At 61.2% G+C, this 26,836-nt stretch overlaps 1 protein-coding gene across 3 annotated transcripts; it reads left to right on the top strand.

The window, feature by feature from the left end:
• Positions 1 to 14,738: 14,738 nt before the first annotated feature.
• Positions 14,739 to 23,500, top strand: CSF1 (colony stimulating factor 1). 3 transcript variants are annotated; one of them, XM_075055285.1, is made up of 9 exons: positions 14,739 to 15,036; positions 16,341 to 16,472; positions 18,327 to 18,389; positions 18,702 to 18,881; positions 19,140 to 19,317; positions 21,016 to 21,143; positions 21,433 to 21,488; positions 21,579 to 21,631; positions 21,964 to 23,500. In XM_075055285.1, exons 1-8 carry the CDS (start codon positions 15,016 to 15,018, stop codon positions 21,628 to 21,630), a joined length of 810 nt encoding a protein of 269 aa, XP_074911386.1. In that variant the 5' UTR covers positions 14,739 to 15,015; the 3' UTR covers position 21,631; positions 21,964 to 23,500. The 3 variants fall into 3 exon arrangements, with proteins under 3 accessions (XP_074911386.1, XP_074911385.1, XP_074911384.1); XM_075055283.1 differs by having other exon boundaries at positions 14,757 to 15,036; positions 20,305 to 21,143; XM_075055284.1 differs by lacking the exon at positions 18,327 to 18,389 and having other exon boundaries at positions 14,753 to 15,036; positions 20,305 to 21,143.
• The last annotated feature ends 3,336 nt before the right edge of the window (positions 23,501 to 26,836 follow it).

Raw genomic sequence — 26,836 nt, 5'->3', positions numbered from 1 at the left:
CCCAGGTCCCTCATCAGCAAGGGCTGGAGAAGCCAGCAGGGCTAGGGAGAGGAGCTGCAAGGCAAAGGGCCTCCGCATCCCCTGTGGGTGATTTTTTTGCCATCTAGGCATCTCCCAATCCTTAGTTCAGCCTCCAAAGTGGCTTTTAAGGGACAGGCAAGAGATGAAGGCCAAGGTCCATGAAGCTGGAAGATGACCGATGCCTCCTGAGATGCCTCCAGCAGCTTCCTGGGGTCACAGAGCAAACTGTGTCATTGCTCGTATGGGATGTAGATGGTCCTGGAGGGATGTGGTGGGTCTGAGCTGGTGTCTGCAGATTTAGACCTCCCTGGTCTTCTCTGGTCTGGTTGGAGATGCCTTGGCCAAGGCTGGTCTGTGGCACAGGAGGGAGGTGAGTGTCTCTGAGCCATCTCAGGGTCTGGCAGATGGAGATGTCAATGGAGGAGCTGGGCTTCAGCTCCCTCCAGGTGAGGGCTGGAGCGGTGGTGCAGGATGCTCATGGAGCCCTTCAGAGGAGGCCACGGCGAAGGGCTGAACCTGGGGTGGCAGCTGGGATGGTTCAGGCTCATAGACAGCCCAGCCCATCAAAAAGAGACCTTCTGGCTCCAGATGCTGAAATCGGACAATTGCTTGAAAATGTCAGCTTGCATTTAAATAAAATAAAATAACAGAGCAGCATGCTTCTAGCTTTCAGGGTGGTGCAAACCCAGACATCAAGAGCGCAGACTGCAAAGACCTGAGGCCATGGGCAGTCTGGGGGCAGAGGGAGAGGAAAGCCGTGCTCCGTGGCAGCTTGGACCCTGTAAGGGATGCTCCATAGGGCACTGTCCTCCTTGTCGCCCTTGCAGCTAGTTTTTTTTGGCTATTTGTTTTGGTTATTTATAACTTCCCCCCTTTTGTTTTTAATTATCAGGCAGCATCTTGTTTCTTGGGGGAGGACCGAGATACACCCGGGCCTGGCACGCAGGCAGCGGCTGCTTCTCAGAACAGCAGAAATGGAGATTGCAGGTCCTGGGGGACCTCCTGGGGTGCACAGCACCCACCAGCACCCAAGGGTGACCCCGCACCAAGAGAAAAGGTCTCAGGAAGATGCATTTGAGGTGGAGCCTGGCTTGCCGGAGGGGTTAAAGCTCTGCTCCCGGGAAGAGCCGGCTCCTTTCCAGCCTGAGTAAGCCCATTGCTCCTGCCAAAACCCGACGCCAAAGGCCGTTGCGGGGTTTTTTCGGCTGTAAACAGCGTTGCTCGACAGTGCCGCATGACCCATGGGGCCGGCACCACTGAAACCAGAAGGTGTTTTGATAACGTTTGTTAATTAAGAGCTGGCAAGATGTGCTACCCAGATGCTGGCACAGGAACCAGCCCTGAAGGAGGCACTGGGGGGGGTCTGCAGCTGCCCCATCCCCACCGCTGCTTTGGGGTCATATTTGGCAAAACCCCTCAGAGGGACAGTGGGGATTTGTGGCTGTGGCGAGGACGAGAAGCACCACGGCAGCGCCGGGCAGTGTGTCTGGCCAAACCATGCTGGCTATTTTCAAATGCCCACGTGGACCACCCGCCCAGCCCCAAATTTTTGGGGCATGGAAAGCAGCCGGTTGCATTGCACTGTGGGGGGATGCTGGCATCACCTTCGGTTCCCGGTCAGCGCCACGGGATGGGCATGGCGAGGCGAGATGGAGATGGCCGGAGGGGTTAAACCTCCTCCCCTTCTCCCGGGACGGGCCGGGTCCTTTCCAGCCTGAGTAAGCTCATCACCCTGCCAAAATCCTGCTCGGCGCTGAAGGCCGGTGCGGGGTTTTTCCGCCTGAGGAGCGATGCTCAATGCCTAATGCACTGGCTGCAGGGGCATGGAGCGGAGAACACGTGCCAGCATAACCTGGCCTTGAGCCAGTGATGCCAGCACCCCAAAATCCTGCAGGATCTGGCCGGGGACATCACCCAGCACTCGGGGTGCCTGTGCTGGCTCCAGCCTCTGTGGCTCCATCCGGCAGCTCCAGCACAAGCTGCACCGTTATTATTTACAAGAGGGGTGGGAGTTTCGCCTTCGCTTCCCTTTATTTTTAAATTTATTTTTCTTTATTTTGGATTTCTGACTCATCTCGGACTGTTGCCGGGAGGAAACCAGAATAAAAAGTGTCCCAAATATCATTTATATCAGCTAAATAAAATCCTCCCCCAAATACGCAGGGAGGAAAGTAAAGCTGCCCAGGACCCACAGCCACTTCTCCTTCCCCCAGTCTCATTCTTACGGAGGAGGAAAACTCACATTTTCCTCTTTTTTTCCAAACCACAGCTGGTTTCCGGCTCTGCAAGCACAAAGCCAGGCCTGGAGCTGCTCACACGCGTGGGGGGCAGAGAGGCGATGGATGCTCCCCAGCCCCTGCACGCTCCGGCTGCCTTTGGGGTACCCACAGGGGCACCCAGCCCTGATATCCATGGGATGCTCCATGGGGATGCAGGACCCATGGGGCTACTGAAACAGGGCATGGGTAGGAGTGGGGGAGGATGCTCTGGAAGGGGTGGGTGCCCTGGAGGGGAGGGTGTCCCATAATGAGGGTTCCCAGTTAATACTGATGCCTGAGAGATGAGGTTGCCCTATTAATATGGGTGCCTGGTTAATAAGGGTGCCTCAGAGATGCTGCTGCCCCTGAGATGAGGGTGCCCTCGAGGTGAGGGTGTCCCAGAGATGATAGTGCCCTATTAGTGTGGGTGCCCCATTACTAAGGGTGTCATGGAGGCAAGGATGCCCTGGAGATGAGGGTGCGTGAGAGACGAGGGTGCCCCATTAATAAGGGTGTCTTGGAGATGAGGGTGCCCGAGAGACGAGGGTGCCCCATTAATGAGGGTGTCTTGGAGATGAGGGTGCCTGAGAGACGAGGGTGCCCCACTAATAGGGGTGTCTTGGAGATGAGGGGATCCCAGCGGTGAGGTTCCCCCATTAATGTGGCTGTCCCGTTAATAAGGATGCCCTGAGATGATGGGTGCCCCATTAATAAGGATGTCCCAGATATGCTGGTGCCCTATTAATGTGGGTGCCCCATTAATAAGGGTGCCATGGAGATGTGGGTGCCCCATTAACGAGAGTGCCCTGGAGATGAGGGTGCCCAGTGCTTTTCCTCCCTGGAGTGGTTTTGATGAGTCTCTCCTTGTGAGGGGGAGCAGGCAGTGGGAAGGTCTCTTGTCCCTCCAACGGCCAAGTGTGACTCAGCAGCTGAGCCTGGCTGGAATGTGTGAAGACTGGGGGGAAAACAGCCCAAAAGCAGCATCCTGGGGGGGGGGGCAGTTGTGAATCCAGCATGCGAAGCATCCAGCCAGACACGCCGAAACCCAGTTCCCCGCCCCAGCCCCTCTGGGGGACATATCCTGCCCTGTGACAGTGGTGGTCCTGCTGTGCGCACAGCCTTGTCACCCAGCCCATGGGAAGGCACAGTGCCACTGGTGAGGCTGAGTTTGTCCCCTCATGATGCTCCTGTGCTTCGCCCCAGGAAATCCCCCTGCTCAGCCCTGCAGGGATCTGCTTTTCCCTCTCCAAGGGGAAAAAACTGTTTGGCTGTTGCTTGGCTGCATTCTGCACGGCCACCCTGCACCAGGTGAGCCCTGGGAGCTGAGAGGAACCAGCTGTCAAGTGTTGGTCCTGATACTGGGGAGGATAAATTTGCCTTCATGGCTCGTTAAAAGGGTTTTGGAGGGATGGAGAGCGGCTTTGGGGCTCTCACCCCCATCCTAATCCATCTTCTCTCTATTGCGATAGCTGCTCAGGTCCTGCTTGCTCCCTGTGCCAGGTGCTGTACAAAGAGAAGCCAGCAGCTCATTTGTACCCTCATGGGTAGGGAATAAGCTTTATTTCTTCTTAAATCTGCAGCCTGGAGGTGATCCTGCTGCCAGTGTCTCCTGCCCTATTGAAATAGGGGGGGATCCTCCGACGTTGGGGGTGGCTGTGGGTATTGCCCAGTGCAGAGACGCTCGGAGCTGTGTTTGTCCTTGCAGCACCCAGGCTGGGGTCTGGAGGCGAGTTTGGGGACAGGGACAAGGGCAGCACGGTGGCAGTGGGCAGGCGGCCTGAGGTGGGGATGGGGCACGTGCTCCCTCCCTCTGAGTCAGTGGGATCACCCATTGTCACCATACGGCTGGTGCCGTGGTGGCTTGTGGGGTGTTTCAGGAGCGGGTTGACACTCAGGCTCCATCTGCGCCCTGAGATGCTCAGCCTGGGGGGTTTGGACAAAGCAAGATCCCCCTCAGGACAGAGGCTGGGGTATGGGGAAGCACCCCATGTGCTGCTCAGCTCAACCTTGCTGTAAACCTCCCCCCCCCCAAAAAAAAAAAAAAAAAAAAAAAAAGAGGATTTCAGCCCATGAGCAGCTCCAGTTTCATTTTTCCATGCTGGGGGGCACGGGGCAGCCGTGGCTCCAGCTGCTTTCCTGGGATTTGACTCTTTTTTTTTTTTTTTTTTCCCCTGCCCTGAAGTGATGGTGCTGCTTTTGGGGTCAGGTACCTCACAGCGACATCAAGCCTCATCTGCGACGGGAAGGGCTGAAGTGAAGCCAAACCACCCCAAGACCTCCCAGCCAAGAGACCTGGTGCTGGGCAGGAGGAATTAGCAGCTCCGAGTGGTTTGGACTTTTCCCAGAGAGCTGATCCCAGCTCATGTCCTGCTTTTCCACAGCTTTTCCATCAGGTCAGGGTAACTGAGGGGTCCCCGCTCTGAATCCTGCCCAGGTCCCTGTTGTGGCCAGGTGTAATTTTGGCATCCCTGGGGATGGAGGTGGGCTCCATTCCAGTGCTGTGCCACTCTCACCAGGAGGAATTCATATTTTCCTTTGTTGTAATTACCATTTCCCTTCCTGCATCTGTCAGTGGCTCCAGCATTGTCCCTGGGGTGGGATGGGGATTCAGCCGAAGGCTCTGCCCTCCATGAGCTGAGCCCTGGGGGCCATCACCATGGGGCTGGGAGAGGGAGGATGTGACCCATGCGGAAACCACGAACGGTTTCGATGTGTTTATTAGCCTGGGCACAACTTCCCCTAGACTCATTTCCCAATGCCAGCTGCTGCATTGCAAAGGCGCTTGAGCTCGCCTCTACATGCGTTAAGGATGTTCAATGGGTGGGGGGGGATGGAGCACCCATAGGCGCATGGTAACAACCCTGTCCAGTGCCTAGGGTGGCCCTGAGGGGTGGCTGTGCCCCTGGGACAAGGCAGAGGTGGGTTTGGGGGGGGTGGATCGCAGCTCCGGCACAGCCGGAACCGATGTCCCTGTATCTGTCCCCATGGCCTGGGGATGCGGGAGCGGAGCTGGAGCAGTGCGTGGGCTGGGAGGGTTCGTCGTCACCCCGGGTTGATGCTCGCTGTCGTGGAAAGGGTGAGTGGTGTTAGCTGTGGGTTACACTCTCTCCCCCAGGAAAAGCTTGGGCAAAGGTTATTCTTAAAAAAATGATAAGTTTCCTCTTTTCCTTCCTCGTCGGAGGCACGTGGTGGTGAGGTCATGGAGAGCCTGGGCTGGCGGCAGGACATGTTTCCAGCTTGGCGTAATCGCATCCCCAGGGTCACGACGAGACTGTTCTTGGCGGGGTCTGGGCGAGCGGTGGCGGGGATGTTTCTTCTGCCTCTGCCCCCATCCAGCAGCGCTTCCCCACTGCCCCTCCAGCTCCATTTTCTTCCTGGTCAAGCGACCACATCCTGAGCCAGCCCTCAGGCTGTTTCCTTCGCTCCCGCCGGCTTTCCCAAAGCAGCTTCTGCGTCCCGGAGGCGAATGTGGCTTTGCATGGAAAATCAACCCCAGATGTGGCTGAGTTGCTGCTGCTGCAGTGCCATGATTGGGGATGGGGCCCAGGGAGGGCTTGGGGACATGGGGACAGCAGGAGGGACCTGCTGGGTGGCCAGGACCTGAGAGCCAGTACCTCCTGGAGAGGTTTATCCCACCCATTGGGGAACACGGGCAGGGGGACAGTGTCTTCTGCAGCTGGGTGCTCCCTAGGGAGGGCTGACGGGGGCACCTAGGGGCTCCCCCACCCTTGGGGACAGTCACTGGGCTATGGAGCAGCGCCACCAGCATCGGGCTGAGCAAAGCCCTGGTATTCTGGCTGTGCGTAAGAGCCTGGTGCAGCCTCCAGCTTGGCCGTGCAGCGCTTGGCTTGGGAGGACATGGGGCAGCTCCGCTTTGATCAGCTGCCGATTCGCATCCTGGGGTTGTTTTCTGGGAACCAGGATCGCTTGCTGGCAGGAGGCAGATCTCCATCGCCGTGCCACCACCCTCCCTGGCAGAGCCACCAGGAGCTGGGCTCTGTCCCCAGCCAATGGCACAGCCATACCAGGGGGCCATCATGAATTTTAACAGATCAGGGATGCTTGGGGACCCCTGGAGATATTGTGGCCAAGTCCTTGGCTAAGCATGGTGCTGCCGGCCCCGCTCGGGGCAAGTTGGCGGAGGGCTCTGAGGCGGGAACCGCAACACTAATCAAAAGAGGATGGAAAACTCTTGTGGTTCCTTGGAAATGAAGCACGGCTACAAGCAGACTGCACCAGCCTCCAGATGTGGCAACAGTGGCTGCAGGATGAAATTCTGCTGGATTATACTTAATTACGAGAGCTGAGGGGGGGACAGCAGTAGCAGACTGGCCCCTTGGCATCGCTGGGCAAGGGGAGCGGCGTGCAACCCCTTCCCCATGGCTGGGAGCAGGTTTGGGGGATGGATGGGCCCCGGCTGATGCCTGGGTCTCCTTGTCGAGCTGGGACTTGCCTGGTTCATCTCAGCCCCTAAATTTAAGCCTTTCCAAGATCTTTGGGGATCCTCAGTCCATCCCGTTGCCTGGGGTGGGAGGAATCCTGCTGGGGGCTGCTGACTCTCTCCATGACTTGGAGGCACTTGGCACCCTGGCCCCTCTCCTGCATCCTTCCCATGCAAGGACATGGAAGATGACCCAAACTCAGGGTCCAGGCAAGGGGGCCCCCGAGCATCGCCTGCTCTCAGAGCCACAAGCGCCCTTGCAGGTTCCCTATCGCGGTTTTGTGCTCTTCAGCCTTGCTGGGTACCGTTTCTGCCCACCCTGTTGCGACAGCGTGTTGCTCCATGGGGTTTCAAAGGGGCCGTGGGGCTGTTTTTGCCGGCGGTCCCACGAGGCGGAGGGCTGCTGGGTGGGAGGATGGGCGGAGGCGCAGCAGCACATGCCAAGATGCATCAGCCTGTGTTTTTCTGGTGGTGGCTGAAGGTTGTTTGTGCTGTCCCAGGGATGATACAATGCTCTTGGCGTAGGTGCACGACCCGGTGGCTGGGCACACGTGGTGCTATCGGCCAGGAGGAGGGCGATCCAGGCTACCCCAAAGCATTTCCTCCTCTAAGCATGAGCCATAGCCCCCCCCAAAACTGCTGTGGGACCCTATTTTTGACCTGCTTTGCTGCATGCCTGCATGAGCACCCCACTTTCCAGCTCTTCTTAAACCCCTCACCCTTGCATCCGCAGCATGGCCGATGCTCCCTGGAGCAGGTTGGGGCGTTTGCTCCCTGGCTGAGCAGGGAAACAGTTCACCTGCTGGAAGGACCATTAGTTTTCTTGGAAAAAGCAGGAAATGCATCAAAATTGGAGTCTCCAACCACATGCAAACAGCTGGAGCTGGTTCACCTCATTGCTGGGGTCTGCTTGGCTCTGCTCTTGGATGGAGATGGAGGTTGCAAGAGGTGGGGGAAAGAGGATGGGGAAAAGGGCGAAGGTGTCAGGATGGGAAATGTCTGCTGGGAGGAAAGCCAGGCAGGAGCACCTCATCCAGCTGCGAGGGAGATGGGAAAGGCCGAGTTTAGCATCGGCGTCGGTCGGGGAGCGTGGGAGCGGTGGAAGCAGGCTGTGCTCGCCGGCTGGTGGCTTTTCACCGAGAGACGCCGGCACGGTGCCGGTTGCACTCAGTCCTGCCGTGTCCCCTCTCATGATGCTGGACCGGGGCTGCCTGGAAGCGGGTGGTTGGAGTTGGTGTTTGTAATGCATTTATTTGGCTTCCCAGAGCCCAAAGGATGCTTTTAATAAACCCAAGTGGATTCTAGACTCTTCCCAAGTGCAGAGTTTGGCTGGAGAAGTGTGAGGCTGGAGAGCTTTTTGCAACACCCCCAAACTCCTCTTCACCCCCTTATCACCACCTTCACCCCCACCAGCCATTGCAGCCCCTCCAAATCTCCTGTTTTCAGCCCAAAATAAACCACTTGGCCTCCAGCCAGGGCACCGGGCTGCCAGTGCAGCTGGGCTTGTAGCATGCGTGTGCCGTGGCATCAGCATACCCCGTACCGGCAGCTCCCCCAGCACCGCGATCCCTCCAAACAGCCTCCTGAAATACATTCCTGTGATGGAAAAGGGCCAGATCCAGGCTTGGAGCCACGGGGAGCTCTCACAGCCAAGGCTCATTAGGGCTAAACCGCCGACGGCTTCCCTTGACCTGCCGTCGGCATCTCGTCCTCCCAGGTAGGGCTCAGTCTCTCGGAGGCCATCCCGGAGCCGCAGGCAGGAGGGAGGAGGCAGCTTTACAGAGCTAAAACCTCTGCTGCTAATGAAAAACAGGTTCTGCATAGCCAAACAGCTGATCTGCGGCCACGGAGCTGAGTAATGCCTCGAATTCCTGGCAGGAACTGCTTCCTTTTGGGAGGCGAGGGCTCCTTCCCCAGTGAGCGAGGCCCTTCGTGTCCCTCACCGGGTGCAGGGTTCTCCTGGGGGCTAAGCCCTGCTCGGGGACCAGTTAGCCCACAGCCACCCCTCGGGGATTGGGGCTGGCATTGGGCAATAAGATTATGGGGTTTTGCATGCTGCAGGGGGTCTGGTGGGTGATGGTCCGTCTGTCTGTTCAGCCCTCTGCCCATCCATCCATCCAGCTCGCCCCACAGGCATTTGTCTTGGTCTCTGTCCATCCCTCCAACCGCAGCGAGGAAGATGATGGGGGTTGAGCCCTGCTGCGTCCTGCAGCGCCTGGGGACTGGTCCATGTCCCCCAGGGTGTCACTTTGGCTGGCAGGGATGTCTCTTGGGGCTGGGGGTTCCTCCCGATTTCAAGGATGGATGCAAGCAGGGAAAGGAGCTCAGCAGCTCCCAGGGACAGATCCTGCATGGGGGAGAGCTGCTGCTGGTGGCGGGGCAGGATGGCTGCTGGGTGTGGAGCAGGATGAGGCCATGACTCAGCCCTCACCAGGGCTCTCGCACACCCTGACCCGTTCCCCTCTCCTCCTCCTTCCCCGGCAAAGCCCTGGCGGCACCTGGGGACCCGGGGTTGCAGCCGGGGATGGGGCCCCGTGTGTGTGTGTGTGTGTGTGTGTCTGTGGTGGAGATCAGGGCCAGTCGCTGATGTAAACAGCTCTGGCTGCAGATAAACAACCAGCCCCGGCAGGGAGGACAAACAGCTCCTCTGTTCCCATGCGGGATGGCTCCAGACCCTCCCCGCAACACCCCAGCAGCATCTCTATCGTTCAGGATCGGTGGCTCGAAACACTCCCTCCAGCCCAATTTGTGGGTGGCAGCCCTGTGCCACCCCATCAGCCTGGGGCCAGACCCGTGTGGGGTGCAGGTGCCCAATTTGGGGGGCAAAGGGGGGGATTTAGCCACTTGGACACGTGCCGAGGTCAGGGATGATGCTGGCTCCATCCATCACGGCACCCTGAAGGCTGTGGCATCCTGGAGAGGGTTTGGCAGAAGCTCGTGCCCGACCCTGGTGACAGCCAGGGACCCCCCCCTCCATTCCTCCCCGGGCGGGTGCCGCCGGTCCCCCCGCGTCGTGGCGCCGAGGCCAGGCTTCCCTGGAGTGCTCCCAAGCCCTTTGCCCATCCTGCCCCCGGTCCTGGCGCAGAGCCGCGCTCCCCCCCGCCGCCGCTCGGTCGCCTGCCCCCACCTGTGCCCAGCTGCTCCCGGCGCAGCCCCCAGACCCCCCTGTGGGTCAGCACCCGCTTGGCTCCGGCTGGGCTGAGCTGGAGGGTGGCATGGCTGCACCCACACGGCACCGTGCCACGAGGGCCGGGTGATGCCGAGCTGGTGGATGCTCCCTGTGTGGGGCTGAGCAGGGGATGGGACACACTGGGGACTGTGACCCCCCCCAGCATCCTGGGCCAGGGTATCCTGGGGGTGCTGGGGATCCCTAGGCACCCATGGGTGCAGCCCCCCCAGAGCACAGGTACATGGAGATGCCGTGGGGTGGGCAGCCTCCTGCCGCCACCCCAAAACGGCTGCAGCTGAGGGGCTGCCGGTGGCACGTCCTGCCCCCCCCCTTGTCCCCCCAGCCTCGGTGGGTGCCAGCGGTCAGCCGCCCAGGAAGGTTTTTGGCTTCAGCTCCGGCTGCATTCCTCGGTGGAGGGAGGAGTGGAGCTGGAGCCTGGCATGACTCAGCCCCAGCCACGAGGGCTAGGGACAGGCTGGTGACCCATGTGGAGCCATAACCCGTCCTCTGTCCCCCCTCACTGCCTGACATGCACCCCTGGCACAGGCAACCCCTCTCCGAGCCAAGGGCTGAGCTTTATCCCTGCCCAGGGACCCCCCAGCACGCAGCGGGGAGGGGGGGTGGCAGGTCCCCTGAGAGCCTCTGCGGTCGAGGATGGCTGGACCCCGGGTTATGATAACTCTAAAAAGGGACTTTCTCCGCGGGAGCCGGACACAGCCTGACCCTGCGGTTCCCTTGCTCCCAGCCTGGCCGGTCGACAGCCACCAATTCCCTTGTGCCCAGATCCGGCCAGCGCGCCCCTCCCATGGGTGCCCACCCCATGGGGAGAGGGCTGCTGCCGGGGTATGCTGAGCATGGGGGTCATCGGGGCTGGACGGGGAGGGGGGGTCCAGAGCAGGACAGAGGGTCCCAGTCTGGAGCAGGCAGCATGGGAGGAATGGAGAGGAGGAAGCGGGGGGCTCGCTGTGGGCTGAAGGCTCCAGCCTTGTCCTGCCTCCTGCTCGTGACATCCTGAGTCCCCACCGCTGGCAGCGGGCCGGGGGGAGCACCCGCCACCCGCATTCCTCCGCTCCTCAAGGAACCGGCTCGGGACCTTCCCACGGGGATTTCCAGCCTGGGCACACACCGCTCCAGCCCGGATCGTACCGGGATGCTGGCTCTGTTGCAGTGCCTGGGGAGACTCGTCCACCGGCTGCGGAGAGAGCGTCCCGGCTCCACGGTGAATCACCAGGGAAGGAACTGATTAAGAGTTCGCAGCACTTTCTTGCTGGAAATAACTTTCTCCGCAGAGGCCGTTTGCAGCCCAAGGCTGCTCCCCTGATGCAGCCCGGGGTGGGGGGGCGTTCGGATGTGCTGCAGGTTTTACCCCCTCTTTGCTGCTCACTGGCCTGAAAAAGCCTCCCCAAATGAGGCATTGGGTTGGGACGTACTTCTGCTCCCATCAGGGATGGGAAGAGGGAGAATTGCTGAAGCTGAAGCTACCCGACCAGCATCACCTCCAGCTCCCTGAGTGGCAGAGTCAAGGTCCAGGGATGCTCTGGCCTCAGACACGGAGGAGATGTGGCTGCAAGTGGGATGGTACCGGTGCCTGCCCTTTGGAGCCAGGAGCATCCTGCATCCACCCTGTCTGCATCCCTGCATCCCTCTGTGCTGGGGGCCAGCAGACATGGGGAGCCCCCCAGCATGCCTGGAAGCCCCCATGGCCTCATCCTGCCTTTCTTCCCCGGGGTGACAGCCTCAGGGCTTGGAAATGGCTGTGGAGGAGATGAGGACAGCAGCCCCCAGGCAGTACCAAAGCAGTGACAGTGTCACTGGGCCCAGTTTGCAACTGGGAGAGGGACAGCCAGGTATGCCCCACTCCCAAATTTTGCCTCCCCAAATTTTGCCGGCTGTGGTGCAGGCACAGAGACCGCTGCCACCGCTGTCACCCGCCACCGCTTTTGATGTCGTCTCTATTTCTGCCCCGTGACTCAGGGATTTCAGCAGGTTTGGGGCAGGGGGAAGGGCAAAAGCCACTTCCCTGCCAAAAAAAAGAGGCAGCTGCTGCTCTCTCGGCCTCTGTCAAGCAGGGGTGGATTATTAACCCGAGCGCGATGCTATCCCTCTATCCTGCTGTCCCCCTGCCCGTGCTCGCCTACCCCATGACTCAGGGGCGTGACACTTTTCCGGTCACTTAAAAGGAGGAGAAGGGGGTGAGTTTGTGGGAGATAAGAAGGAGCGTGGTCCTCAGCTGGTGTGAAAGGGCCTCACGCGCTGGCACGGGGTCCCTGTGAGTCACCCCCCGGGGCTGGTGTCACCCAGCTGTGTCCCTTGGGTGCCCACCCTGGCATCCTCCCGCTGCTGGGTACTGCTGAGGCTCCCAGGACAGCTCATCGCGGAAAACCAAGATAATCTCTCATCATCTGGGGGGAGAAAGGGGGTTATTTTGTAAGCACGGCTCATTTTTAAGCCCAGCATCCTTCCTCCCCCCCGTCCCCATCATGCTCAGCATTGACGTTTATCTGTGTGCAGTTGCTAAGGCCACCCGTGGGTGATACGGACACACGTGGCACCCATGCACCAGTGGAGATTTGATGCTGTTTTGGGGCTGTCGCTGGTATCCCCATCTCCGGATGGCTCCCAGCTCTTCCCCAACCCCAAATCCTCATCGTTCCTCTGGCAGGTCCCTGATCCCAGCCCTCCACTTCCTTGGGGTTATCTCAGCTCCAAGAAAAACCCTCAGCAGCTTCTGAAACCCCGTCAGTGTTTCCGGCCCCAGAGAGCAGATACCGCTGCTTCCTCGAAGCTCGGATGTGGTGGCTGTCACCGACACGTGGCCCCGTTGTCACTGTACCCCTGTCACAGCCGCAGCCCCGGGCTGCTGCTTACATCCAGTTGTGTTTGTGGAATATTGTGCTTTCTGGTTCCCTGTTGGGGTGAAGAACACTTTGCAAGGCAACAGTTCACCTCATGGCAACTAATTGTTTCCAGTTGCCTGCAAACAAACAGGCAGCAAACAGGAAAATCCCCAAAGCAGAGGATGGGGCTTTTTGCAAGCCCGGCGCCTCAACACTAGTGGTTTTTCTGTCCCCGGATCCATCCCCAGGTGGATCTGTTCGTGCACTCCCTTGCACACGGATCCATCTGTGCACTCACGGATCCCTTCATGCACACCCATGGAAATGGATCTGCTTGTGCGCATGTGGATCCAACCATGTACACGGATCTGTCCATGCACACCCATGCAAATGGATCCACCCCTGCACGCAGGGATCCGTCCATGCGTGCCCACGCGCACAGATCCATTCACACACCTCTGTGCCTGCTGCCTGCCTGGCACCAGCAACAGAAAAACCAGCCACGGGAGCCAGAATCAGCCGCTGCAGGAACACTCTGGAGCCTCTCACCATCCTCTTGTCCCTGACACCTCCATTCCTGCCCTGCTTACACACGCTGGCACCCCAAATTCCCCCCATGCTGCTGCTCCCAGCACCCACGAGCCCTGCAGCCCGGCACAGTGAGGGCACCCTGGTCCTGAGTCGTCTGCAACCCTATGCGTGGCAGACACATCTCAGCTGTGGTGGGCTGCAGACGGCTGGGTTTTGGGGAGGAACTGGACACGTGCTGTGAGGGGAAGGTTGTCAAACCCACGCAGGATTTTCTGCAGGAAAACTTATGGTGTGGACCAGGAGCAAGGCACAGATTTGCAGTGGGGCTGCGCGTTGGCATCGCCAATGCACTGGGGTGTGTGTTGGCATGTGTGTGAGCGTGTTTGTGCATGCTGCATATGGGACTGTGGGTGCACAGCTGCACATGTAAGGGGTGCATGTGTGAATTGGTGGTTTGTCTGCAAATATAAACATGTAACCCTGTGTGTGTGGAATGTGGGTGTGTGCATGCATGGCTGCGTGGTCACACGAGTGTGCATGCAAGTGTGTGTGCATGTAGGAGTTTATGCATGTGTGCATGTTGGGTGTGTGTTTGTGTGCACACATGCAGTGTGTATGTGGGTGGTGGCTGTGTGTGTGCACATGTGCATGGGTGTGCCTGCATGTTTGTGCATGCACATGTGGTGTCACGTGTGTGTGTGTGTGTGCCCAGGAGTAAGCATGTACATATGCGTGTGTGCAGGCCTCTGGGCTGTGGGTGCGCATGGGTACCCGTGCCCAGACGTAAGCACGTATGTACACGTGTGTGCAAGCCCCAGGGTGTGTACGTGTGTGTGTATGCGCTGTGCGTGCACGTGTGTACAAGTTTCCAGGGTGACCATACACATACACACATGTGCAAGGCCCAGTGCTGTGCGTGTGTGTGTGCGCGCATGCCCCAGTGCTGTCCATGCATATGTACACATGTATGTGTTCCAAGGGGTGTGTGTGCACATACGGGGGGGGTGTCCGTTCCTGGTGTGTGCACATATGTGCATATATGTGTGCATGTGCCCAGGGGCATGCATGGACATGCAAGTGTGTGTGCCCAGGGGTGCACATACATGTGTGTGTGCATGCGATGGTGCTGGGGGGGGGGTGTCACGCACACAGCGCCTGGTGCTGCGAGTGTCCCAATCCCAGCCAAGTGTCCCGAGCTGAGCCAAGGGGCCCGATCCTATCCGATCCGAGCTGAGCCGATCCCAGGGTCCCAATCCGATCCGATCCGAGGGTCCGATCCGATCCGACCCGAGAGTCCCGATCCGATCCGAGGGTCCCGATCCGACCCGAGGGGCCCGATCCAATCCGATCCGAGGGGCCCGAGCCGATCCGAGGGTCCCGATCCGATCCGATCCGACCCGAGGGGCCCGAGCCGATCCGAGGGTCCCGATCCGATCCGATCCGACCCGAGGGGCCCGATCCAATCCGATCCGAGGGGCCCGAGCCGATCCGAGGGTCCCGATCCGATCCGATCCGACCCGAGGGGCCCGATCCAATCCGATCCGAGGGTCCCGAGCCGATCCGAGGCGATCCGAGGGGGCCGACCGGAGCGGCGGGCGCTGGCCGGCCGCCAGCCCTTTCTCATAAACCACATGCTGCCGCGCCGCTATAAAGGGCAGCGCGGCGGCGGCGGCGGCTCAGCCCGGCCCCGCTCGGCCCCGCCGCCGTTTCGCCCGCACCTCCCGGTCCCGCCGCAGCCCCGGCCCCACGGCAGCCCCCATGCCCCGCCTCGGAGCCAAGGTACGGCGGCCCCTCCCGCTATCCAGCCCCCAAAAAACCTTTCCCCCCACCCTGCATCCCCCCCCCCCCCGCCCCCGCCCCGGCACGGCGCCCGCTGTCACCTGTGCGGGGTCCCCGGGGGGAGCAGCTCCCACCACTCCTTCAGCCCCGGTTCTCCTCGTCGTCGTCGTCCCCCCCCCCCCGCCCCGATCACCGGTCACGCAGGGGGACGTGGCAAACCCCCTCTTCGGGGGTCCGCGGGGGGGGCCCGGCTCCCGGCGGGGTGATGCTCCAGCCGCGGTTCGGTTCCCGGACCCGCGGGATGAGGTTCCAGCCCCGTCCCGGTTCTCGGTTCCAGCCCCTTCCCCGGTTCCCGGACCCGCGGGGTGAAGCCCCGTCCCCGCCCCGGTTCTCGGCTCCAGCCCCGTCCCCGGTTCCCGGCCCCGGCGGCGAAAGGCCCCGGCTCCAGCCCCGTCCCGTCCCCCGGCTCCAGCCCCGTCCCGTTCGCCGGCTCCGGCCCGTCCCCGGCGGGGTGAGGCTCCGGCCAGCCGTGGCCGTGTCTCGGCGGTGGCCCGGGCGGCATCTTGCAGTTTCACAAGAGGGGAGGATTTCTGGACAACCTCCAAGGGAAATTCCCCCCCCCCCCCTCCTGCCATCACCCAGGCACCCTCTCGGTGCCGGTACACGGCGGAGGGGGGGCGTGCGAACCCACCCCGGGGGTCTGCTCCATCCCCACCTCGGGGGTCTTGGCCCTGGGACAAGCCCCGTTACCCACTGGGGTCCTGCAATGGTTCGGGGCCTCCCCGCTTCTTTGCAGGGGGATTGGGAGGGGAATTTGGGGCGACGCCAGAGCCGCTGCATGGAAAGAGCCCGGCGGGTGCAGGCACTGGAGGCTGGGGGGGGTCCGGAGGGTGGGAGGAGGATTTTTGGGGATGGGTGGGTCAGTGCGTCAGACAGCTCCCCGGAGCCGGGGTGGAGGAGAAGATTTGCAGGAGAGACGGAGAAATGGTGCGGGAGAGGGAACAAGGGCTGGATGGGGAATGTGGAGGTGGCTGAGAGCCACGTCCAGGCTTTTGCCAGCCAGGCCCCGGCCACGCAGCCCCCGCAGCGGGCACTGGGAAATTCCCCACTGACCTGGCGCTCCTAAAAATAGCAGGATGGGGATGGGCGCGGGGGTTGGAGGACCATGGTAGGGTTATCTCGCTGGACCGTGGTCAGGCCCTGTCCACCACGAAGGTGGCCGCTCTGGAGGGTGGTGGGGAAGGGCAGGGGGCTCAGGGTGGGGGGATTAGCCCTGCTCCAAGCCTTTGCTCTGCCATGCTCAGGTGTGCCTGCTCCGCTGCACCCTGCTGTCATCCCTCCTCCTCCTCCTGGTCTGCAGCATCCATGAGACGGAGCAGAACAGCTACTGCCAACAGATCATCACGGAGAAGCACCTGGCCGAGCTGGAGGAGCTGGTGAGTGCCCTCCCCAGGCTCTGCCATGGGATGGGGGCTCTTTTGGGGCTGGGCAGGCACAAATTAGCCCTTATTTAGGGCTGAAAATAAGCTAATCAACTTATTTTCAGCTCCACCAGGAAAGTGATGGTACCCAGGAGCTGAGCATCCTTGGGCACGAGGGAGAAGCAGGCACCGGGGGCGGGTGGGGGTGTGACGTGCTGTCGTGCCTTTAGCAAGGGTGGCTGTGGAAAACTGTCAGTGGGAGAAATGGAAGGAGAGGGGAAGCAGGAGCTGTCAGGACTGTGGCCGGGAAGGGGGCATGAGTGGGGCTGGATGGGTGCAGGAGCGATGGGGAAGCGGTGGAGGGGACTGGTGCTGTGGGGCCGTGGCGTTTTCTGGGCGGCTGCGCAGGGGTTAAAGTCGAGGAATCCGGCTGCATTCCTGAGTCCAGCTGCTTGCCTGGAAGCTGGGCTGGCAATGGGGCTGTGGGTGGGTGGCAGGCAGCGAGGGGGGCCGTCGGCCAGGCTAGCTGGGTGCTGGAGCCAGCCGGACTGGAGCAATGGGTGCCTTCATCCCACGTGGCCCATAGGCAGCTCTGGGTGCTCACACCCACCTCACAGGGAGGCAACTCCTGGCCCCATCCTGGCTGCTGGGGCCATATCTCACCCTGGCCCTTGGCTCACCTCCGAGCAGGGAATCACGCGGATGTTCAGGGGAGAATCGGGAATTGGGGGCACGCAGGGATTTGCACGGTTGTCACAGATTAAATTCTGCCATTGCAGCGAACGGGGTGCGCGGGCGAGAGGCGATAGCGGCGCCTCCGAATCCTCGCCGCCTGCTTGCTTTGCACCGAGCTCTCTGGCTCGCAGCGTGTAACCGCTGTGTCCGGGCTCGCTTTACCTCTTCCTCTTTAAGCACCGAGGTGCAGTGCCAGGAGCTGACAGATGTCGTGTGTGCAAGCTCAGCTTCCTCTGCTTGAGCTGTCCCTGCAGCCTCAGCACCCCGCATCCTCGGGGAGCCTTTGCTTTGCAACCCCCGGGGATTAAAAGTGGGTGCGTGGTTGAGGGGAGAAAGGGGATGGAGCAGGTTTGAATGGAAGTCGTGGTTTCCCTGCTGGGGAATGCAGCCCTCTCCTCTTCCCACTGACGAGGAGCCAGCCCTCACTCCAGCCCCTGTGGGATAATGGAGCAATTGTTTCCGGGCCGGCATCCCAGGCTGGGAGGGCGAGGGCTGCCAGAATTGCCGGCCGGCCGGCAATTCTGGCAGCCCTCGCCCTCCCAGCCTGGGATGCCGGCCCGGAGGCAGGGGGGCTTCTTTGGGGTGGGTTTTCACCTCCATCAGAAAGGGTTGCTGCGTAGGGGGCCGGCAGCGCTGTGTGCGGGACCCCGGCGTTGTGTGATGCCGGGGGATATATGACCTCGGTGTCATGGCCACCTCCTGCATGGCAGGATGCTCTTTTGCAGCCTGGCTTTAGCAGAGTGAGCGCTGCGGGGGAGACCCTGGGAGAATCAAGCAGGGCTGGGCCCTGCCGACGTGCTGGGAGGAAGAGGAGGAGGAGGAAGAGGAAGAGAAGTGGGGTGGGAACAGGCAGGGGGAGGCAGGCATCCCTGGTACGGGAAGCATGCCGTCCGATGGGAGCGGGGATCCTGGGCTCGCCCCTGCCAGAGGTTCGACCTTAGGGAAGTGTCTGTGCAAGGAAGAGGATGGTGTGGGATGAAGCAGGAGTGGGAGCAGAATCCTTCCCAGCCCTGTGGATTTTGGGGGCTCAGGCACCGCTTCATGCCCTTGGGGTGCCTGTGTTGGTTGCACTGCCCCTTGCTGCTGTGTTATGCCCCCAGGGCCATGGGGTGACATCCTGCTCTCTCCTTCCAGGCTGATACCCAGATGCAGCACCCAGGCAGGGTCTCCTTCAAGTTCATCAATAAGATGCAGTTGGTGAGTGGCTCCTTGCTGGGTACCAGGGAACAGAAGGGGACAGGGACCAGGGCTAGCTGGTGCACGGGGCAGGGGGGGTCTGCAGGTCCGCAGTCTCCCCTCTCCCGTCCCCCTTTGTGGGAGGCTTCCCAGGAGGGACCCATCCTGCTTGGCCAGGTGGCTGTTGAGTCCCAGCTAGGGCAGCCTGTGGGACTGTAGAAAGGTATTTTGTGGCTCTGTGCCTCAGTTTCCCCCAGGCAGAGTGGGTGGGGTGCTGCTGCCTCTGCCCATCCAGTAACCAGTCTCACTTTTTTGTGGGGTCTGTCCTCTCAGAATGACTCCGTCTGCTACGTGAAAGCTGCCTTTCCTCTGCTGGGCAAGATCCTGGAGCGAACGGAGTTCAAGGAGAACTCGTCCAATGCCAAGAAGATGCAGATGGTGCGCAGGATGTACAGGCGCATCGATGAGAATGTTGACCCCTGCATCAGGGAGGAGGATGATGAGGAGAGAAAGGTACAGTGTCCCCGGCCTTGTGGGGTGCCAGATCTGCAGGGGTGTGGATCTGAGTCCTCATCCTTGGGTGAAATAGAGTGTCCAGAGCATCCTGGGGTGGGTCCGTGGGCAGGACCTTGAAGTGGAGCAGAGATGGGGTGTGTGTGGACACAGGGAACCATGGGGAAATCCACAGGGTGCAGCGTGGTACCCCGTGGTGGTGACACTGGGTGCCCTGCATGGTCGTGGAGCTGATGCTGAGCCCGGCTTTTCCTCCAGCTCTCGCAGATGTGCTTTGAGGAGTTCACCACCTCCCCCTATGAGATGCTGCTGCTGGTGAAGCAATTCTTCCAGGACATCAACCAGCTGCTGCAGAAGCAGGAGACCTTCGAGAAGGATTGCAGCCAGGTCTACCGCAGGACCTGCTTGGGACCCAGGAAGGCCGAATCCCCACCAGGTGAGATGCCGAGGCTTTGCCTCTGCCCGGCAAACCCGTGCTGGGCCGGGGGGCTTGGGCTCGCCTGCATGGAGCAGCTTGACAGCCGCGTGTCCCCCTCTGTGGGCACACGCGGGCGCCGTGGGCACGGCACGTGTCTGCGTTGATCCCCATCTCTGTCGCTCGGCTGGTGGCCATCCCTGCGGGGTGGCCTTGGCGGTGTGTTGGCGAGCTCTGCGTCTGTGTCTGGGGAGAGCCGGGCTTGGGAGAAGGGGCTGGCCACCCTTTGGAGGTGGGATTTGGGCCAAATCCTGCTGGAAACAAGGCCAGAGAGAGAGAGATGCTGAGGGGGAATAAGGAGGCATCTCCATCGGCCCGGCTGAAGGCATCAGGCTCGGCTCCGTTTCAAAGGCCCAGGGCCCGGGTTGAGCGTAACACGGAGAAATTGAGGCGTCGGGATCCCTCTGCCACCAACGTGCTGCATGACCTCGGCTGCATCACTTCAACTGCCCCGTGCCTCAGTTTCCCCCGACCAAGCCTTCGGGGAGAGCATTGCCCACCGGGGTGGAAGAGCCCTGTGTTGCCGTCCGTGCTTTCGCGAGCACCCGTGCTGTATGTTTGCATGCCTGCAGAGGAGATGTCTCGCTGTCGTCCGTGTGTCGGAGCTGTGTCCTGTCCCTGTGCCATGGGGGATGTTAAACGTGGCTGTCCAGCTCCTGCAAGTCATGGATAAACTGCTGTCATCAGCTCAGGGGACCCGCTGATTCGGGTTTGCTTCATCCTGCCTGCTGCTTGTCATCTTTGTGCTGCCACGTCTGTCCCTGCCTGCTCCCTGCCTGTTTCCTGCCTCACCTTCGCTCTCCCTTTTTTTGGGGGGGGACTGTTTGACCCACTTGCCCAGGGCCACGGGGAGGGATGGGGATGCTGCCCCTGACCTCGGATCTGCTGGCTATGCCCCTCTTGGAGGCTGGTGACCCCACGGCCGTCTCTTCTCTCTGCTTCTTTCAGGTGTGGGGACAGATCCTGACTGCAATTGCCTGTCCCCTGCCCTCCCTTCTGCCACCCAGCCCTCCCTCTCCGCTGCCACCCATGCTAGCAGGGAGGTGGCACCCGCTAGCACCCAGGTCCCTTACAGCCTCTTCCATGCCACCCTCACTGACTTAGATGCCCCATCTCAGCCCCCCAGTAGCACGGACGGTGGCTCGGGGACCGAGGAGGTCCTGGGTGCCGGGGTAGGTGACACGGCGTCGGTGCCGTCCCCCACGATGCAGCAGACGGCTCCAGCTGACAGCGCCGAAGCCCTCCTGGATCCGGCCGGGACCCTTGGCGTGGTGGCGGTGGACGTCTCCATCCTGCGTGGGGACGGAGAGCTGGTGGAAGGGGGCACTGAAATGGTGGCCGGCCACCCGCCGCAGGATCTGGCCCAGCAGCAGGGAGCCTCCATCCTCCTGGACCATCCCAGCGGGCTCAGGACCACCACGCCGGCAGCATCCCCCAGCACTGGCTTAGCAGGCGGCAGAGCCAGGATCCGTCTCACCGAGACATCCGAGCCCATCACGCAGCTCCGTTTCTCCAGGATGGCCCCAGAGATGCGGGGCCGAGTGCCGGGCGGCCCCGGGGACGGGGCGAGGGTGCGAGGCTGGGGGCTGAGCCGGCTGCGGGAGCCTGAGGATGGCGGGGCTGGCCCCAGCTTTGACTCTGGCTTTGTTCTGAGCGCAGAGCAGCGCAGGAAGGAGCCGGCCGTCAGGGAGGGCCGCCAGGAGCCCCTGATATACATCACGGTGGCCAGCGTGGTGGCCGTCTTGCTGGCCATGGGAGGGCTGCTCTTCTACAAGTATAAATCCAGGGTAAGCCCCCCCTCTCCCCGCCAGCCCCTCTGCCTCCTCCCTGGGCACAAACATCTTCTCCTGCCTCAGTTTCCCCACTTGTCTCTTGGTACGTGTGGGTTGACCCCCACTTTCCCCATCATTTTGAGATGGGGGGGGGGGACAAGCGGTGGTGCTGAGCAGGTGAGAGGATGTTATTTGGGAGATTCCCCCCGTCATTGCGCTGGGGGTGAGACACCCCCCCCCCCCCCGCCGCAGCCCCCTCCCCTTCCCCAGGGCTCATCTCCCCGTTCCCCCTCCCTCCGCACAGGTCCTGGAGCGGCCGTTGGAAGATGGAGGCTGTGACCCCGAGGAGCCAGAGAGGAGGTGGGTGCAATATCACCCTGCTTGGGGGGGGGCTTTGGGGACCCCCACCCTGGGCCACCCTGAGCTAAACCCCCCGGCTTTCCCTCGCAGGGCGCTGCAAGGAGCAAGGGGACGTCCAGAGCTGGAGACTCAGGAGCTCTAAGGTGAGCAGGGTCTGGATGGGACCTCGCAGGGCTCTGGCCCAAGCCTGCGGGGATAGTGTTGAGTCCCTGGACTGTCCCCACCTGCATTGACCTCAGCCACAGGGGGGGAAATTTGGCTGCTGGCTGGGGGTGGATGGGGTGGGAAGACACGGAGAGGAGCAGGTCTGTGCCCCAGCGCTGCCAGCATGCGGTTTTGCAGCCTATTAATCCATTACCAGCACTTTCTTAATATATATAGTATTTTTTCCTGCGGTTTTTATGTGTTTCCCCACCCGCCCCACCCTCCCTGGCAAAGCCTCGGCTCCCACTCATCTTTCTCCTCTTTTCCTCAGGGCCCGAGGCGGGATGTGAAGCTGCTTGGGGGACGGATCCGGATGCTCCTCGCCATGTGAAGGAGGGTCGGCACGCGCCGGCCCCTCCATGGTCCCGCCATGATGCTGATGCTCCCTCTTCTCTCGCCCCACTCTGGTGGCCAGAGACTGCAAAAAACTCCCTGGCAGGGATGAAAGGATGGGGGGATGTGCCCTGAGTGGGACCCCTGGACACCAGGAATGCCAAGGGCTGGAAGGTGTCAGGCCATCACCGAAGGACTTTGCTGGGACAGTGGCGGTGGCTGACGTGACACCGTGGTGCTGAGCTGGCGCTGGATGTGGGATGATGGATCCCACTCGGACATGGCCTGTGCTGGCTGAAGATGGAGGGGACCAGCTCCCCGGATCCACCGGCTCTTCTCCCACCCCACTATGGTGTGGTTTGGAGCAGCACCCATCACCCCCCTGTTCACCCTGCCTTTCCCGAAGCTTCAGCTGGAGCATCCTGGATGCTGGGGGGGGTCAGTCACTGGGACACCCCCAGGCTGCACAACCCCAGCCCCGACTTGCAACTTAAACCCTCACACTGTGAATATTTAAAGCCCACCGGTGCCCACGTCCCCGTGCAGGGCCAGGCTTGGGGGTGACACTTGGCACCGTCCCGGTCCCCATCCTCCTGCCAGTGGAGATCTGGCTCTGGTCCTGTGTCCGAGCTGGCCTCGGCTCACCGTCGTGCCGTTAGGGTTTTATTTTTAATATAGCGGATGAAAGTCTTTATCCCACAGGAGTATTTTACAGGGGGCCTGTTCTGCCCCCCCACAGGGTTATTGCTGCGAGCTGGCCTCGCCTGCAACTGGATTTCTTTTGTGACTGCGCTTTAGAGAAGGGAAATGGGGCCGGGAAAGGACTGGATCAACGTGGGCGTAAGAGATGGAGATGCCCCAGCCGGGTACCTGGGGACTTTTCAGTTCAGCCCCCCCTCCCTGGCTTTGGGAAGAGCCTGGTTTGGGATGCACCAGCCCCAGAGATACCCCAAACCTTGAGCTCGGGCTGCATCCTGCCCTGCCACAGCATCCCTCCGGCCCCGAATGTGAAGCGTGGCCCACGCTGCTCTTGGGTTTTGAAGTATTATTTTTATACGGTGGAACAAAATGTGGACAAACCAAACTGTTTTTAAAGAAAGCATTACTATTAATTTTTTTTTAATATGTATTTATGACTGCCAGAAGCAGGGGTTTCCAGTGCAAGGGACTGGTGTAAATCAGGAGGAAAGCCCTGACCACAGCAGGGAGGCTGAGGCCAAACTCGTTGCTGGTGTAAGCCACCAGCTCAGCACTGATTTGCACCATGGAGGAGACACCGACACCGTGCCGGCCCCGCTCCTGCGGGGGAAAACTTGCCTTTAAGCTGTGTCGGATTTATTTTGCCTCTGGTTTATTTTTTTTGATACAGTGAAACGTTGAAATATTTTATACAAAGTCATTTAAAGAAGTCTATTTAAAGAAAATAATAGAAAACATCTTGTATATTTAATATTATTAATAAACGGAGATGTGTAGCACTGTGTAAGCCTGGGAGCTGGTGGGGGAGGACAGGGCTGATGGGGGGATGCAGCCTGTGACCACCCCGTCCCAGCCCTGGGGTCCCTGATGGGGGGATGGCAGAGGGGGGGTGAGGGGACAGAGAGGGGATCCGTCTCCGGTGTGGCTGCATCGGACTGAGTACTGGAGGGAGACATGGGGGTCCTGCTGGAGCTGCCCCCATGCCCTCGGATGGAAGGGGGGGGTGGACCCCCCCCCCCCATCCTGGCTCCGGAACGCTCCTGGACCAGATCCAGGACCCAGGGCTGTGTCCCCTCCTGCTTGCACCCGTACTGGGGCTGCTTTGGTGTCCTGCAATGGGGGGCTTCCCGGGAGATGAAGGGGGCAGCTCTGGGCTCTGCCTGGAGCGGGGGACGCCCAGGGAAAGCCGCCGGAGCCCCTGCTCGGGGACCGTGGGGCGGAGGTCTGGATGCGGCCGGTGGCGGGGCGAGGGCTCGGGAGGTCAGGCTGCTGGCCGGCCATATCAGCCTGACCTGCTTTCCTGTTGATGCACTCGGGAGTTCATGGCCACCAGCACCAGGGCAGAGGGACGGATCCAGCCTTCCTGCCCCCAGCCCACCCGCATCCCTCCGGCATCGCCGGGACCAGGGCCTCCAGGCACAGGGACCTTTTCCCGGCAGCGGGGCCCCCCAAAATCTGTGCGGTGGGTTGGGAAGCAGCTGTTTAAAGCAAACACACTTGAGGTTGCTCTCAGCAAAGCTTCCTGCAAGCACTTCACTTGGAGAGGCAGCACTCGAAGAGGCATTTCCTTCCCCCCCACGCCACCCCCCCAGCTCCCCTTGCAGTCCAGGAATGGGGGAGCCCAGCATCCCCCCCCCGCCTTGCACGGAGCCAGCATCTCCGGGGGGGATACCCTGGGCACGAGGGGGCTTCAACGCCATCCTGAGCCCCTACCAGCATGCTCATGGGGGGGTTGGTGTTGGGGGGTTGCAGGGTTAAGCCTCCCCCATCGCTCGCCCAGGGGGGACGGGAAGGCCAAGATGGGACCCGGGGGCCCTTTGTGGGTGTCGGGGCTGAGCTGCTGCCGCGTTTGCTGACAAACAGGATTCCTCGAGGAGAGCTGACTCAGCCCAGCCCTTCCTCTCCCCAGCAGCAGCCGGGGGTTTCCCAGGTCCACATCCCCTTCCCAGGGAAGTGGGACCTATAAATATCCCGCCAGATTCAGGCCACAATCATTATGGTCGGATTTGGCGGGGTATTTAAGGTCAGAGGCTGCTCTTAGGGGTGGGCAGGGTGCCCAGGCTTGGGGGTACTGGGGCAGCGAGTCCCTGCCCTGCAGGCAGCTCCAGGTGGAAGCCGGCTGCATGGGAGAGGGTGTTAACTCTGGAGCTGAATGATGGCAGGGCTGCGATGGCAGCTTAATGCTTTGGTAGAGCTCAGAGAAGCAGAGGTGGGAGCATCCCTGGCTGCCAGGGGGGATGTGAGGAGCACCAATACCTGCCCCCTCCAGATTTACACCCCACAAACCCTCATCCCTGAGCCCCCAAGTTGCTTTGAGCAGTCCAAACCTGTAAAGGCACATGGAAAATGCAGGTAAAAAGAGAAAACCCATCTCCCTGCCCCAGGGTTCAGGCCAGGAGGTTCCCCCTGTTTCCAATGTCCCCAACTGGTGGCCTCTTCCCCACCTTATTACTAACCTGGCTGGGAGTGGAGAGGTGATTCCCTGCTCAGAGCAGAACCCCCCACCAGCCCCTCACAATTTGGGGGGCAAAATCGGGTCTCAGCCTCCCCCGTCAGGGATCCCATAGCAGGCGGGGGGACATGGAGCCGTATCCCCATCCCTTCATGCTTGTAGGGGAGGGTAGAAAAGAAATGCCCCCCCCGGGGGGTTGAGTGGGGCACAGAGCGTGGTGGCACCCTGGGGTCCCTCCTGGGGTGCAAGATGGGTGTTTGTGCCTTAAAAAGCTGCCTTGATGGGGTGAAAAAGGGTGAGTTTGGGGAAAAGATGGCTGGTGGGAGGGAAAGGCATCAGCAAGCATCTCCTGGGACCTGCTGGGTACCAGCACCGCACGGGCATGGCGTGGCACAGGGTGGCACAGAGTGGGGCCACCCTGCCCCAGCACCCTCCTTGGGCACCCCAGCACCGAACCCAGGGGGGTGCCCCACATCCCCAGTCCTTGCAGCACCGGGGGCCTGGGACCTCCTAGGCTCATCCCACTGACCTGAGACCCCCCCCAACCACCCTGAGACCCCCCCAAGTGCCCCGAGACCCCCCCAAGTGCCCCAAGAGGGCTCTGCCCACCCTGGGAAACCTCTCCCAGCGCTGCCGAGGGCACCGCAGAGCTGCTGACGGGGCAGAAGCGCCCGGAAAGGGCCCTGGGGCCGCGGTTCCTGGGGCACAGCGGGTCCAGGACAGGGTTTTGGCCAAGGAGCTGCTGGAGGATTTTGGTGGCCAGAGGCCATTTTGTGGCCAGACGCAGCGATTTTGGTTAAAAAATGTTATCTGCACCCCCCTCCCCAGCGTTTTAACCCAAATGCTGATGTTTTCCCAGCTTGTATTTTAAGGGAATGCCCCTGGGAAAGCAAAGCCTGAGTGGGGCTCAGACACCCCCCGGTTGCCCGTGGTGGGTTTGGGGATGGGGACGGGGTCAGGGTGCCCCACGGGCAGGGCTGCTGCCTGCCCTGGGACAGAGATGCAAGCCTGTCCCCAGGGTCCTTTTGAGGACCCTACAGACCTGGGGGTGATGCCCGGGCAGGGTGGGTGAGCACCCATCGGTGGGGGTGGAAGTGGGGTGATGCCCGGCAGGACAGATGGACACCCATCAGCAGGGTCAGGACCCATGCCTGTACCCTGCCCGCACCTGCACCCTCAGACCCCAAACCTTGCTCGCTGCTGGAGGGGGGTGCGGGTGCTCTCGAGGGTCCCGGGTGAGTGCTCAGCCCTGATCCCTGCCACCGTGCAGGATGCGGCCCCTGAGCATCCCTGGGCCCCATGGGCAGGGCACGGATATCCCTGCCTGAAATGAAGGGGCCAGCGTGAACCCCACGCTGGGAGACCCCACAGTGAGGAGGAGGAGGAGGAGGGGAGGAAGGCAGCCCTAACCCAGGCCCAGCACCCCCAAACAGGGCTCAGCACCCCCACCCCTGGAGATGCAGGCAGGTGATTCCCAGGGACCTCGGGGCCCCACTGAGCTCGTTAATGGATAACGAGGGCCGGGGAGGTCATGGATGGGACCCTACGCTGGCACTGAGCCGGAGGCTGCCGCACTGGCGGGTGCTGGCACCCATTCGGGGCCGGGCACTCACCCAGGTCGTGCACCCGCCCAGGGCTCAGCACCCACTCGGGGCAGGAC

Source organism: Buteo buteo, chromosome 23, assembly GCF_964188355.1.
Source record: "Buteo buteo chromosome 23, bButBut1.hap1.1, whole genome shotgun sequence".
Lineage (NCBI taxonomy): Eukaryota > Metazoa > Chordata > Aves > Accipitriformes > Accipitridae > Buteo > Buteo buteo.
Note: the sequence above shows the minus strand (reverse complement) of the source record. Positions and strands in the feature narration are given on the sequence as shown.